Genomic DNA, 12,371 nt, shown 5'->3' on the forward strand with positions numbered 1-12,371 from the left:
CTTTGGCCCATGGTGTCTGCACTGAACATGATGGTAAATTAAACTGAATCTCTTGCTTGCATGTGGTTCTCCATTCCCTGTATATTCAGATTTCAAATTTATTGTCAGAGTACATACATGACATCACATACAACCCTGAGATTCTTTTTCCTGTGGGTGCCACAGAATTAATTGGTAGCGAAAAAAATAAAGTGTACACAGCATAAAACGTAAACAAACAAAAAAATCTGTAAACAGATAACAAACATAAACAAAATGACTGTTCAAATCAAAGAAAACAAAAAGAAAATCAATAAAGCGCACAAGTAAGAGTCCTTAAATGAGCCTCTGATTGAGTTTGTCATTGAGGAGTCTAATGTTGGAGGGGTAGCAGCTGTTCCTGACCTGGTGGGGTGAGTCTTCTGGTACCTTTATCTCTTTCCTGATGGCAGCAGCAAGAACAGAGTGTGTGGTTTGCTGATTTCGATATTCATGTGTCTTTCCAGAAGCCTGTTTAGTGTTATTGTGTATCTGCATCTACCACTACCCTTGTAGCTCATTCAGGCACCTCGCCAAGTTTGTCCAGCCAGTCCCAATAGTTCAGACTCTTTAATCCACATAGCATCCTTGTAAATCTCCTCTGTACCCTTTTGAAAGCCACAAAGTCTGTTCTTTAATGGGGAACACAATATTCCAAGTGTGGCCTAACCAAAGTTTTATGAGATGACACCAGGTCCTGTAGACACCAGAACTGCTTAAGGCAGCATTTCCCAAACTGGGTTCCACAGAAAGGTGTAAGGGTTCCACGGAAAAAATGACAGGGAGTAATAACAATCTACCTGTTTTTCTTTAAATTACTTTTTTACCTCTGTCTTTAATTCAATTTGTTTTGGGGGAAGACAAGATGGTGGCTGCACTGGGTGGGAGGGGTGGTGAAAGGGAACCAAACCAGACTCAGGAAACCTGGGGCACTTGGTCTTTTAAAAAGTGACTGGGGCAAACATCACAGAACACCAAACAGCACAGCGGCCATTTCACGCCCACGAGAAATGCCCAGAAATCCCATGGTGAGAATGCTCCTTATCTCCTCTGAAGGAAATTGAGAGTGCAGTCACAACTCGGAAGTGACTTAAGGAGCATGTGTGGTGTTCTACAACACCCCAACTCTGTGGATGTGAAGCCAGTGACTGTGGGCCAGAGTCAGCACTGTGCCTTTGCTGGGGTGATGTGCGTGGTGGTTTCTGGGAGCTGGCAGTGGCGGCATGATGATTTGTGGTGTGTGTGAGGAGGGAGCTCCGAAATACCAGTGTCCAGTCTGTCATCTGCAGTAAGTGGACAACAGGAGGGGTGCGCAGCTGGCAGTGTCTGACCAGTGACCAGTACAGTTAAATGAGAGGCCAGTCACGAGTGGCATACAGGTGGCCAATGTGACAGATTATGTTATATTTTATATTGTATATAGATATTTTTTAAAGGAGACAAATTGTGGCAGGTTTTCTCGTGTTGGTCACATACAAACAATTCAAAACAGATCTGATTTAAAAAGCCAGAGCTCTGCTCAAGCCAGACAGTCCAGGCTCTGGGTGCCTTTACAAAAACTTTGAAGGATGCCTATAAGGACTTCATAAGTGGGTCATTAATTGAACATGCTGTGGAATAATGGATTATTGTTTGGAAAGCAACAGATGAACGAACTCGGAAGATTAGGTCTGGAGCCACGGTCTATCTGAGTGCAGTTGGCTGTTCTAAGAGGGTCATGTGGTTTTCTCTGAGTGAGAGAAAGAGAATTCAGTTCTACAGTTCAGCAGCAGCAGCTGGGACTGGAACAGGACAAGCTGGCAAGCTTGTGGAAAAACCCCATTTTGAAGATGGGTTGTGAGTTCTTAGTTAAGACTGTTCAAAGCCCTTGTGGTCCACACAAGAGGAGATGGCTGACTGTATAATGTTTCACTTGAAATAAAGGAAACAGAAAAAGAACTCTGTGGTGACCTGAAAGAAAGGTTATCACCTGGTAAACTCTGATGGGGCAAGTTTCTTCGGCAAGACATTGAAGTGGCTGATTGAAAGGAATCAATTTGTGTCCAGTGAACAACAAATCTCACTCTGAAAACCGACAAGAACCTTTCTGAGTGGTAACCATTTACTTTTCAAGCACCAAAGCCTGGTGAAATTCATAAATGTTAAATTCTGTGCACAGTATAAGAATTACCTGCAACCAGTGAACTCGGAGGAGTGAGGAATGAGATTGGACTGTGAATTAAATAACTTTTCTGAACTTACACACACATTACATGCATGTCTGCTTAGAATTAGAAGGCAGCTAAGTTAGGTTAATAGTAATAAGTCAAAGTTTGATCCTGTTTACATATTTAAAGATAATTAAAAGCAACTTTTGTTTCAGTAACCACTTGTCTTGGTGAATTTCTATTGCTGCTGGGTTTTTGGCTCCTTTGGGCTCATAACACCAAGCCCTCGCTGGAGATCGAGGGTCAGCAGGGGTGGCTTGGGCCATGGCAGGCAGTGAGGGGCACCGGGGGCAGCCCAGACTCATGGTGGTGTAAGATCAGAAAAGCCTTACTAAAGCTCAGCCTAAGGCCTGGGTTAATCCACTTCTGGTAAGTTTATTTACTTTCTTACTATGCTTGTGTATATATACCGGGTCTTTTAAACTGTAATTGTTGATTGGGGTTCTGCGATTTCCAAGTGCTCGCCAAAAAGGTTACATTAGCTAAAATGTTTGGGAACCCCTGGCTTAAGGTAAATCCCTTGCAATCACTCACAGTCTGCTCACCTGCAGTTAATAAACTTCCACCAGTAAAGGTGCATGCAAAACAGGAATAGTAAGTTTAATTTTACTTGCAGTTTGGAATAATTTAATTTAAATAATATTATTACATATTATGTCTTGGCTTTTATTCTTGCTGCATGGCCAAGTTAGTAACAGAGGAATGAGGAATTGGAGTTGGGTTTTTGAAGTGGAGGCAAAGTCTAGGACCGTTGAATACCATTTTTCTCTGCTGCTGTCTCTAATTCCAATTTCTTGAAACAGGGTCATTAGAAAATTCAAAGTGGGCAATTGGATCAGAAACAAAGCAAAATCGCATGCAGTCCCATTCCATGATGCAGTTCCTGATGCTTAAACTGGGCTGAAGACAAAAGATTTCACATTTTCTTCAGAGATCGTTTGAGCAAATCTGTTAAAAATGTTTTTGTTTCCTTTCTGGTTGATGATCTTTTATCTTTTTTCATTTTTGGAAAATTAAGTAGTCCCGCATTTCACAACAAATGCTGGTAGAAAATATAAAGCCAATAACACTGGACAATAATTTATTTTTCAAAAGGTTTGCTTCCTAAAAAAATGGAGATTATGATAAATAGTTTCAAGCTGAACTCACAGATAATTTTAGATTTGCTATATCATGTAGGAAGTTAGAGAAATATTAAATTAACTTTTATTGAATTTAGCATGTTTAATCGCATAATGATGCTGACACATTGCCTTAGTTCAACTGACCTAAAAATGTTTTGCCGCTGATTTTCATTTGTACTCAGCATCTGATGCATCTTATGTCAATATCCAATAATCAGCCAACACTGATGGATTCCAGTGGCCCAGATACTGCTTTTCCATGGTTGCAATGTCCTGGTGAAACCTTTCACTATGTTTGTCACTGACTGCACAAAGAAGTCCAAGTGTGAATGCAGAAAATTAATTTTCAATGTCATGTTGCACTTCACAGTTTTGTCTGCTTGAAGTAGACCTAAAATATGACAGGAAATCACATAAATAGGTTATACCTAAGAAATAGTATGTGATAGGAAAGTTCTAATGTGATTTTTGAGATTGATTGCCAATAATCCATAAAATACACCCAAAAGTGTTAAGGAAACACAATCTTGGTTGCCCATTATAGTGGATCAAGTTGAGTAAAGTTTGCAGTTCTAATCCCCTAATTACAGAAAAGATATCAATAGAATTGAAAGAGTGCGGACAAGATTTACTAGGATGTTTATAGGACTTCCGGAACTGAGTTACATGGGCTTTATTCCCTGGAGTGTAGAAGAATGAGGGGAAATCTGATTGATGTATTCAAATTTATAAGGGATATAGATAGAGTAAATTCAAGTAGGTTTTTTCCATTGAGGTTAGGTGAGATACAACCCAGAAGACGAAAGAGGAAAAATTTAGGAGGAATATTAAGGGGAACTTCTTTACACAGACAGTAATGCGAGTGTAGAATGAGCTGCCAGCTGAAGTGGTGAATGCAGGGTCAATGTTAATATTTAAGACAACTTTGGACAGGTACATGGAGAGCTATGAACTGCATGCAGATCAGAGGGACTAGACAGAATAATAGTTCGGCACAGACTAAAGGGCCTGTTTTCTGTGCTCTAATGTCCAGAGTTCCCTATGGCACTATCAGAACTTTCTTTTTAAGATGTGAAAAAGGGCAAGCAGAAGAAGTTTACATCACATTTGTACTGATATAAACGATTTCAGATAGAAACCATGGAATGCAGACTCCCCTACATATCATATTTTTGAGTTGTCTATAGTCTCAATCTTTCTGCTTATTTACAATTCTAAAATGACTTAGACCTTTTATTTTCATCACTTGAAATCTGTAGGCTCTTCAAGTGATTTGTATGTGCAGCCTGAGGTGAGACTTCACTTGCCAACAGATGGAGAAGGTCCAACATATGTCAACACTCAACACCTCGATCTAGCCACATTACAAATAGATCCAAGCTTCAGCAGAGAGATCACCAAGTCATCAAGCAACAGTGAAGATAGCTCAATAAAAGATGTCTTTGATATGAGTAAGTATATATTTTATTACTTTTGTTACCTCCAAAAATTTTTAAGAATGATTGTCAGAATAATGGGCAATCCATTATTTCAAGGAGGTTTTTAAAAAATCTCCATTTGATTATACTGGGATAGTCATGAGCAGATATTCACTCAATAAATCTATCATTATTTTGTTTAATATGTTGTTCTTTCATTGTAAACTTTGGGCCAACAGAAAATAACAAAATTAGAGAGATAATATCCATTAGTTGATGCTTACTTCAAAAATAAAAAAAACTCAGTGCCTGTAAGGATTTTATTTTGCATTATTCTATTTAATATTGCTCTAAAGCAGCGGTTTTCAAACTTTTTCTTTCCCCATTCACATACCACCTTAAGTAATTCATATGTCAAAAGTGCTCCATGTTTAGTAAGGGATTACTTTAGGTGGTATGTGAGTAGAAAGAAAAAAAATTTGAAAACCATTGTTTTAATCGTCCCTAATTGACTCATTATGTGCACGGTGTCATAACTCCAAAGGAAATGGCCCAATGACAATTTTTCTCAAGCAAAATATTTCAATAACAAATGGGTCTCGAACAGTGATTTACCACTCACATACCACCTTAAGTAATCCTTTACTTAAGGTGGTATGCGAGTAGAAAGAAAAAGTTTGAAAACCACTGCACTAAAGGATGTGAAAGGCAGTTCAAAAGCTGTAGTCAGAAACAAACAACCATGTGACCTTCTGAAAGTATTGATCACTTTTTCTGATGGGAATACAGAAACGGGCAGAACATTTGTTGATGTTACAATTGGTCTTAATAAGCACAAAAATTTCAGTGACAAAGTTCCCAGGTTGTTACATGTTCTAATTATCCCCTGCAAAGTTTTAGAAATAAATGTATATCATTTCATTTTTGCTGTCCACCCACCATGTATCAAAGAGAATGGTATAAATAGAAAGCACAATCTGTAGGTGCATAATTATCATTTCAAGGCGTTAACAAATAGTTTGTAGTAGTTCAGAAAACCATTGAACTAACCTTAGTAAAGCCATTTAATTGCTGAATGTTTTAATGTGTGAAAGGGAATGTGAGAAGGGTCACGGGTGTCAAGAACACAATCAGCTAAACAGCCTCCTCCTGTGCCAAAATATCTATGTTTCTGTGATTCTGGGTGCAAGTGCATTGACTTCAAATGATCCTGCTGCACAGGGCCTGAAGATGACATAATGAACTCTGTTAGGAAGCCTCACCATTGTTTCAGCTGTCTGTAGGTCTAGTGTTCTTTGGTAATGAACAACCTCCAACATTTAGTCGTCAAATGCTACATATGAATAAAAGGTGTTCCAGCTTTTCTTTCCTTTGATATTTTTCAAATATGGCCATTGCTGACAGGGCCAACGCTTATTGTTCATTCCTCGTTGCCCTCGAAGAGGTGGTTGTCTGCCACCTTGAATCATTGAGTCTTCTAATGAAGATATTCACACGACAAAATTTAAGGTTTAGATCCATCAGTGTGTAAGGAATTGTGAACTATTTTGATCCACAACTTAAAGGAAAAATGCAGGTGGCATTTTTTTTCATGCACTTGCTGCCCTTGTTCTTGGTCTGTGTTTGGCAGGTGCTGTCAAACTGGCCTCAGTGAAACAATTAAGTACATTTTGTGATTTTGTGGATGATGCACAATGCAGCTACTGAACATTGTGGGGGAAGAGATGAATGCTCACGGTGAGCAATCAAAGGGCTACTTTATCCTTGATTATATTGAGTTTCTTCAATATAATTGGAGCTGTTTGTCTAGGCATTCAAAGATAATTGCATCTGTGATAGTACAGATCTATCACCAATGTATATAGTGTATACAGTATCTAGACTGTGCTTACAGCGATTGGCTGAGAGCTAAGCCACGCCTACTGTCTGGGCCTTAAAGGGTTGTGTCCCTAGCCAGGTCGGATCATTCCGGACTGGTCGGCCACCTGTGAAGAGCTCCGGTCTTTTGCTAATAAAAGCCTTGGTTTGGATCAACAAGTCTTTGATTCTTTCGACGAGCTCTACAGCATCACAGTCCTGACTACCTTGTAGATTGTGGAAAGGCTTTGGAGTGTCAACAGGTGAGTCACTCACTGCAAATACCCAGTCGCTTACTGCTCTTGTGATTACAGATATAGTGCTGGAACTGTTTGGATTATTTCTAGAGTGCAGGTGCTCCACACTACATCTGGGATGTTGTCCAGTCCATAGCCTCTACTATTGGATGGTGTGATGTAGCTGGCTGCTGCAGAATTTGGCCATGGTTGCCCAGAGGGAGCAGGTAAACTGTCAGCCACTTCTTGTTTCTTGGCTGAAGACTGGTTTCTGTGCCAGTGGAGATGTCAGGAGGAGATCAAGGTGGGTCATCAATACATTACTTCTGAAAGAACTGGATTGCAAATGCTTTGCCTTTGTTTTTAGCTCTTGGACGCTGGGCTCTGACATCTTTGAAGAGGGACATGTTCCTGCTAGCTGATAAATTTTCCACCTTGCCACAAAATTTACATCTAGGTTGCTAGGACTCTAGATGTTTGATCTGATCCATTGGTAGCAAGAACACTTAGTTTTGTCTTATGTCCACTGCAATAGATCACCAGGACTGGTTGACCCATTGTTTCTGCTGTAGCACTGCTAAAGGCAGAACTGCTGAAATAAATGCTGTCCATACCAAGCAAGTAAACCAGTAACTGTCGTTTATTCAAACTATATGCGTTCCTTTTTAGGGGATGTGACAGGCTCACTGGAATGATGTCATAATGCAGCTGTCAGGCCTGGCTGCTCCCCTGGCAAGCATTCCTGTAGCCTGGAACTTCTGCGTGGTGGTTGGGGGGGGGGGGGGTGGGGAGCCCCTGTGCCCTGCTACATTGGCTGTTCACTATGGTGAATTGGCCCATTGTGTGTGGGATTGACCCAGCCCGCTACACCACCCCCGCGGAATTGCAGTCTCTTTGGGTGAGGTTTGGGAGATTGTCTTTGGGCAGGTGCTCCCAGCACCATAGTGTAGGGGCAGGGAAAGGCTCTGAAGAGTCCAAGTGAGCTTTCTTGAAGCAGTTTACTGTAAACATGCCATGCCTGCCTCTAATGTCTAGAGTATATACAACCCCCTCCCTTCTCAGTACCTTGAAAGGCCCTTCGTAAGGGCCCTGGTTTGCCCTGTCTTACAAAGACAGTGGCTTTGAGTTCTTGTGGAACATGGCTGGTTGGCGCCCTGTGATAGTGGTAGGATGTGGTTCCTTAGCCACTGTAGTGGTGGTTCCATAGAGGACATTGCCTGGGATGGAGAGTGGTGTGCCGTAGATCATTTCCTCCGATGAGATGGGGAGGCCTTTTTTAGGTGTTGTGCAGATGGCCAGCAAGACCCATGGGAGTTCATCCATCCAGTTGGGTCCATGCAGCCATTATTTGAGGGCTGCTTTTAGAGGAGGTGAAAGTGCTCTACCATCCTATTGGATGGTGTGATGTAGCTGGCTGCTGCAGAATTTGGCCATGGTTGCCCAGAGGGAGCAGGTAAACTGGGCTCCTCGGACCGAAGATATATGGGAAGGGACACCAAAACAGGTGACTCACTATGAGGTAAAGGCCCTTGAACAGGCCTCTGGCCAGCATGTAAAGTGGTCAACCATGGTGAAAAGGTACCTCATCCCTGGCTGATGGGAAGGGGCCTTACAATGTTCACATGCACGTGGTTGAACCTGTCTGCTACAGGTGGGAAATGTTGCACTGGGTCTTTAGTGTGTTGATGGACTTTGGCTCGCTGGCATTGTACACAGGTTTTTGCCCAAAGTTAAACTTCGCGCCGAAGCCTGTGCCATACAAACCTGTCCAAAATTAGGTGGACTGTTGACTGGATGGAAAGATGAGAGAGTGCATGCATTTGATTGAATACCCACTATCTCCAGGTCACAGGCAGGATTGGCCTGGGGTGGCCTGTAGACATATCGCACAGGAGTTTTGGGCCTCCTGGTTCCAGCGCAAACTCCTCAATTTGTAGGCTGGTGATGGCAGTGCAGTATGTCTGTGTGTCAGTATCTTCAGCCTGGTTCCAGGTGAGCTGAACTGTGTTGATGCCACTTGTCACCTCGGAGATCATTGGCCTGGATAGGGTGTCAACTACCATGTTGGACTTCCCGCTGTGTAGCGGATGTCCATTTGTATATTCAGATATGTATGAAAGATGCCATTATTGCTTCACTGACCAGGGGACTTTGCCCAGCGCCTGCACCAGCGGTTTGTGGTTCGTGTAGGCCATGAACACACAGCCTTCGAGGATGTACCAGAAATGGCGTATGGCCAGGTACATTGCCAGCAGTTAGCGAGGAAAAGCACTATACCTCAGCTCGGGTGGTTGGAGGTGTTTGCTGAAGAAAGCGAGTAGCCACCACTGGTGATCCACCCACTGTTACAGCACTGTTCCCACTGTCTGGTCTGAGATGACTGTTGTTAATGACAGAGGTAAGTCTGGATCCAGGTCTGCCAGGATCATGGCTTTGGAAAGTGCTGTTTTGGTGTCTTCGAATGCCTGGAGTACCTCTGCAGAGCATCTGGGCTGCTTGTTACCTGCCTTAAAGAGGTTGAAGAGAGGCCGCATGGTGGCTGCTGCTCCTGGGAGGAAGTGATGATAGAAATTTACAGTCCCAAGGAATTCCCGCAGGTTTTTGAGGGTTTTGGGCCTGGGAAAGTTCCAAATTGCCTCGACTTTGTGTTGCTCCTTCACTGGAGATGCGGTGCCCAAGGAAGCTGATGGTGGACAAACCAAACTGGCCCTTGAACAGGTTGATAGTTAGCCTGAATGTCTTCAGCCGGGCAAACAGGCGTTCTTTGTGGGTCCTGGCATCTGGGCTGGCATGAGGATGTCGTCCAGGTACACGAAAATCCCCTCCAGGCCTCTTGCCACTACGTCCATGAGGCTTTGGAATACTTGGGCTGTGCTTTTCAGCCCGAATGGCTCGAAGAGGCCAAACGGAGTGATTATGGCCATATTCCAGATGTTGTCCTGGTGCACTGGGATCTGGTGGTAGCCCTTCACCAGATCGACTTTGGAAAAAATCTGGGCACCTTGGAGTTGTGTGGCAAAGTCCTGTATGTACGTCTGGTACCGTTGCATCATTGAGCATGGGCTGTCAGCCACCAGAGTTCTTTGGGACTGTGTGTAATGGCCAAGTGCATGGGCTGTTAGAAGAGTGGATGGTCCCCAATTCCTCAGTCGTGGCAAACTCAGCCTTGGCTTGGAAGAGCATATCTTAGGGCAGTCGCCAGCTCGCGCATACATGGGTGGTCCGGTGGTCTAAATGTGGTGTGCTGGTTCCGGATCATGGAAGTTGGGGGCCAGTAGAGTGGGTAAGTCAGCGAGCAGTGCAGTGTGTTTGCTTTGTTCGAGAGCGTGGACTCCCAAAGGCTGAAAAATGCATTGGTGCAGTGTGAGGGTGAAAACCTGGAAGGTGGTGGCATTAACCAGCGGCATTGGTCGAGGTCGACAGGAGTTTTTTCACCTGGAGGAAATCCACTCCTAGGAGAGCCTGGCCTACCTGAGTTCAGTCCCATCTGAGTTCAGTCCCACCTGAAAACGGCATTCCCGGTGTGAATGGTCACGCAACATGTCCCACAAGTGGGGATGATTGAACCGTTGGCAGCCTGTAGGGGTAGGCTTCTGGCATTGTTCTTCCGCTCAAAGAACATGGGCAGAACTAGGCTGATTTCTGCGCTGGTGTCTATCAGGAATTCCCACTGGGCCTTCTCATCGCAAAGGTAAAGCAGGCCTTTTCTGGTGCCAACCGCCGAGGCCACTAATAGTGGCCGGCTTGCTCGTTTCCCTGCCTCGGACTGGGTTTTCTGCCTAAAAAGATGCAGGCATTACAGCCCCACCAGTGGTGGTAGTAGCAGTGGTTTGTTGCTGTGTTGTGGCTGGGCTGCTGCGATGGCCACCATGGGGGTGCATGAGGTGGCCGAGTTTGTGCTGTTTCTCCCACTGCGCAAGTTGCTGCATGTGTATGGAGTCAAGTTGCGGAGTGTGGAAGAGCTGGTCTGCTTCTCTCACCACAAGGCGCGATTCGGCAAAGTCCATGTTGGAGATGGCGGCGGCAACGTGGACCGGCAACTTGGAAAGGACCAGAGCCTCAAACAGGAAGTACTTTGTGTGTCCGTCTGCAAGGGCCACTACCTCCTGCATCAGTTCTGAGGGGTTCCGATCACCTAGGCCCTACGTGTTAAGCATGTAAACGGCCCTTTCGTGTCAGCTAAGTTCAAATGACTCAATCAAAAATCATTTAAACATTGAAAACTTGTTGTCCACAGGTGGGTTGTAGACAAACAGGGCAACTTTCACTGCTATGGCAGGGTCCAGGGCGCTGACCACGTGCCAGAATTTAGTGTCCTCGGCTGTTATTCCTTGCAGGGCAAACTGTGATTCTGCAAGTTGCAGCCAGCTGCATGGCTGGTTTTCCCAGAATGGCATTAAGTGGACGTTTATGGCGTAAACTGCCACGGGAGATCTGTTGGTGACAGCCGCTTAGGCTGTGGACAAGTTGCAAGATTAATCTTGTTGCGTGTTGTGGGTTCTAAAATGTTAGAATCTGTTCAGGGTCACCACTGTAGCCCTACTAAAGGCAGAGCTGCTGAAATAAATGCTGTCCACAGCAAGCAAGTAAACCAGTAACTGCCGTTTATTCAAACCACGCACGTTCCTTTTTAGGGGAGGTGACAGACTCACGGAAGTGATGTTCTAATGCTGCTGTGAGTCCTGGCCGTTCCCCCGGCAATGTGCTCCTGTAGCATGGAACTTCTGCACGGTGGGGGGAGAGAAAGCCCCTGTGCCCTGGCACGCTAGCTATTCGCTATGGCAAATCAGCCCATCGTGTGCAGGGTTCACCTCGCCCGCTACACCGTTTGCTTTTTGCCCCCACAAACTTAATTTTTCATACCTAAACTCTATTCTATCTCCTTTTGTTCATTCCTTTCCTACCTACATCTGGGATAGATCTCATGCTTTCCACCATTTTGACAACTTCCAATTTCCTTGTCCCAACTCCCTCATCTTTCCATGGAAACCCAGTCTCTGTGCATCTTCTGTCTCCACCAGGAAGGTCAAGACCTTCTAATTCTTTCTGGAACAAAGACCTAACTAGTTCCTCTTCAAAAATATTCTCATTTATCTGGCAGAACTTGTCCTTAACATCTACAACTTCTCTGGACTCCTTCCACCTTCTACAAATCAAAGATGCAACTATGAGCATCTCCATGCCTGTAGGTTTTTGACGACATGGAAAACTCATTGTATAGATGACACTATCCTAATTTCAGAGTCTCATCCAGGGTGGGAACCTCATTCAGCTCTAGCCTTAGGGCTTGTTGAGGGAGCTGGAGCAGGGCGGAATCTTGGACTGAGCGGTTGGTACTGAAAAGAGATTGGAAGTGTTCTGACCATCGGTTGTGGAATCCCCCCAGAAGTCTGGAAGGCTGGCGGCAAAACTCTGCATGCCAAACTGCATGAGTTTTTCAAGCTTTGTTGGGACCAAGGTAAACTGCCTCAGGATCTTCGTGATGCCACCATCATCACCCTGTACAAAAAC

General features: G+C 44.2%; 1 protein-coding gene across 1 annotated transcript in view; it reads left to right on the forward strand.

Moving 5' to 3' along the window:
• Positions 1–12,371, forward strand: part of shc3 (SHC (Src homology 2 domain containing) transforming protein 3) — a 170,300-nt gene that overhangs the window by 137,778 nt on the left and 20,151 nt on the right. The window contains exon 10 of the mRNA XM_069928732.1: positions 4,609–4,800. Within this exon, the coding sequence (XP_069784833.1) occupies positions 4,609–4,800 (192 nt within the window). The remainder of the gene's footprint in view (positions 1–4,608; positions 4,801–12,371) is intronic.

The sequence above is a fragment of the Narcine bancroftii genome, chromosome 1 (genome assembly GCF_036971445.1).
Source record: "Narcine bancroftii isolate sNarBan1 chromosome 1, sNarBan1.hap1, whole genome shotgun sequence".
In the NCBI taxonomy this organism is placed as follows: domain Eukaryota; kingdom Metazoa; phylum Chordata; class Chondrichthyes; order Torpediniformes; family Narcinidae; genus Narcine; species Narcine bancroftii.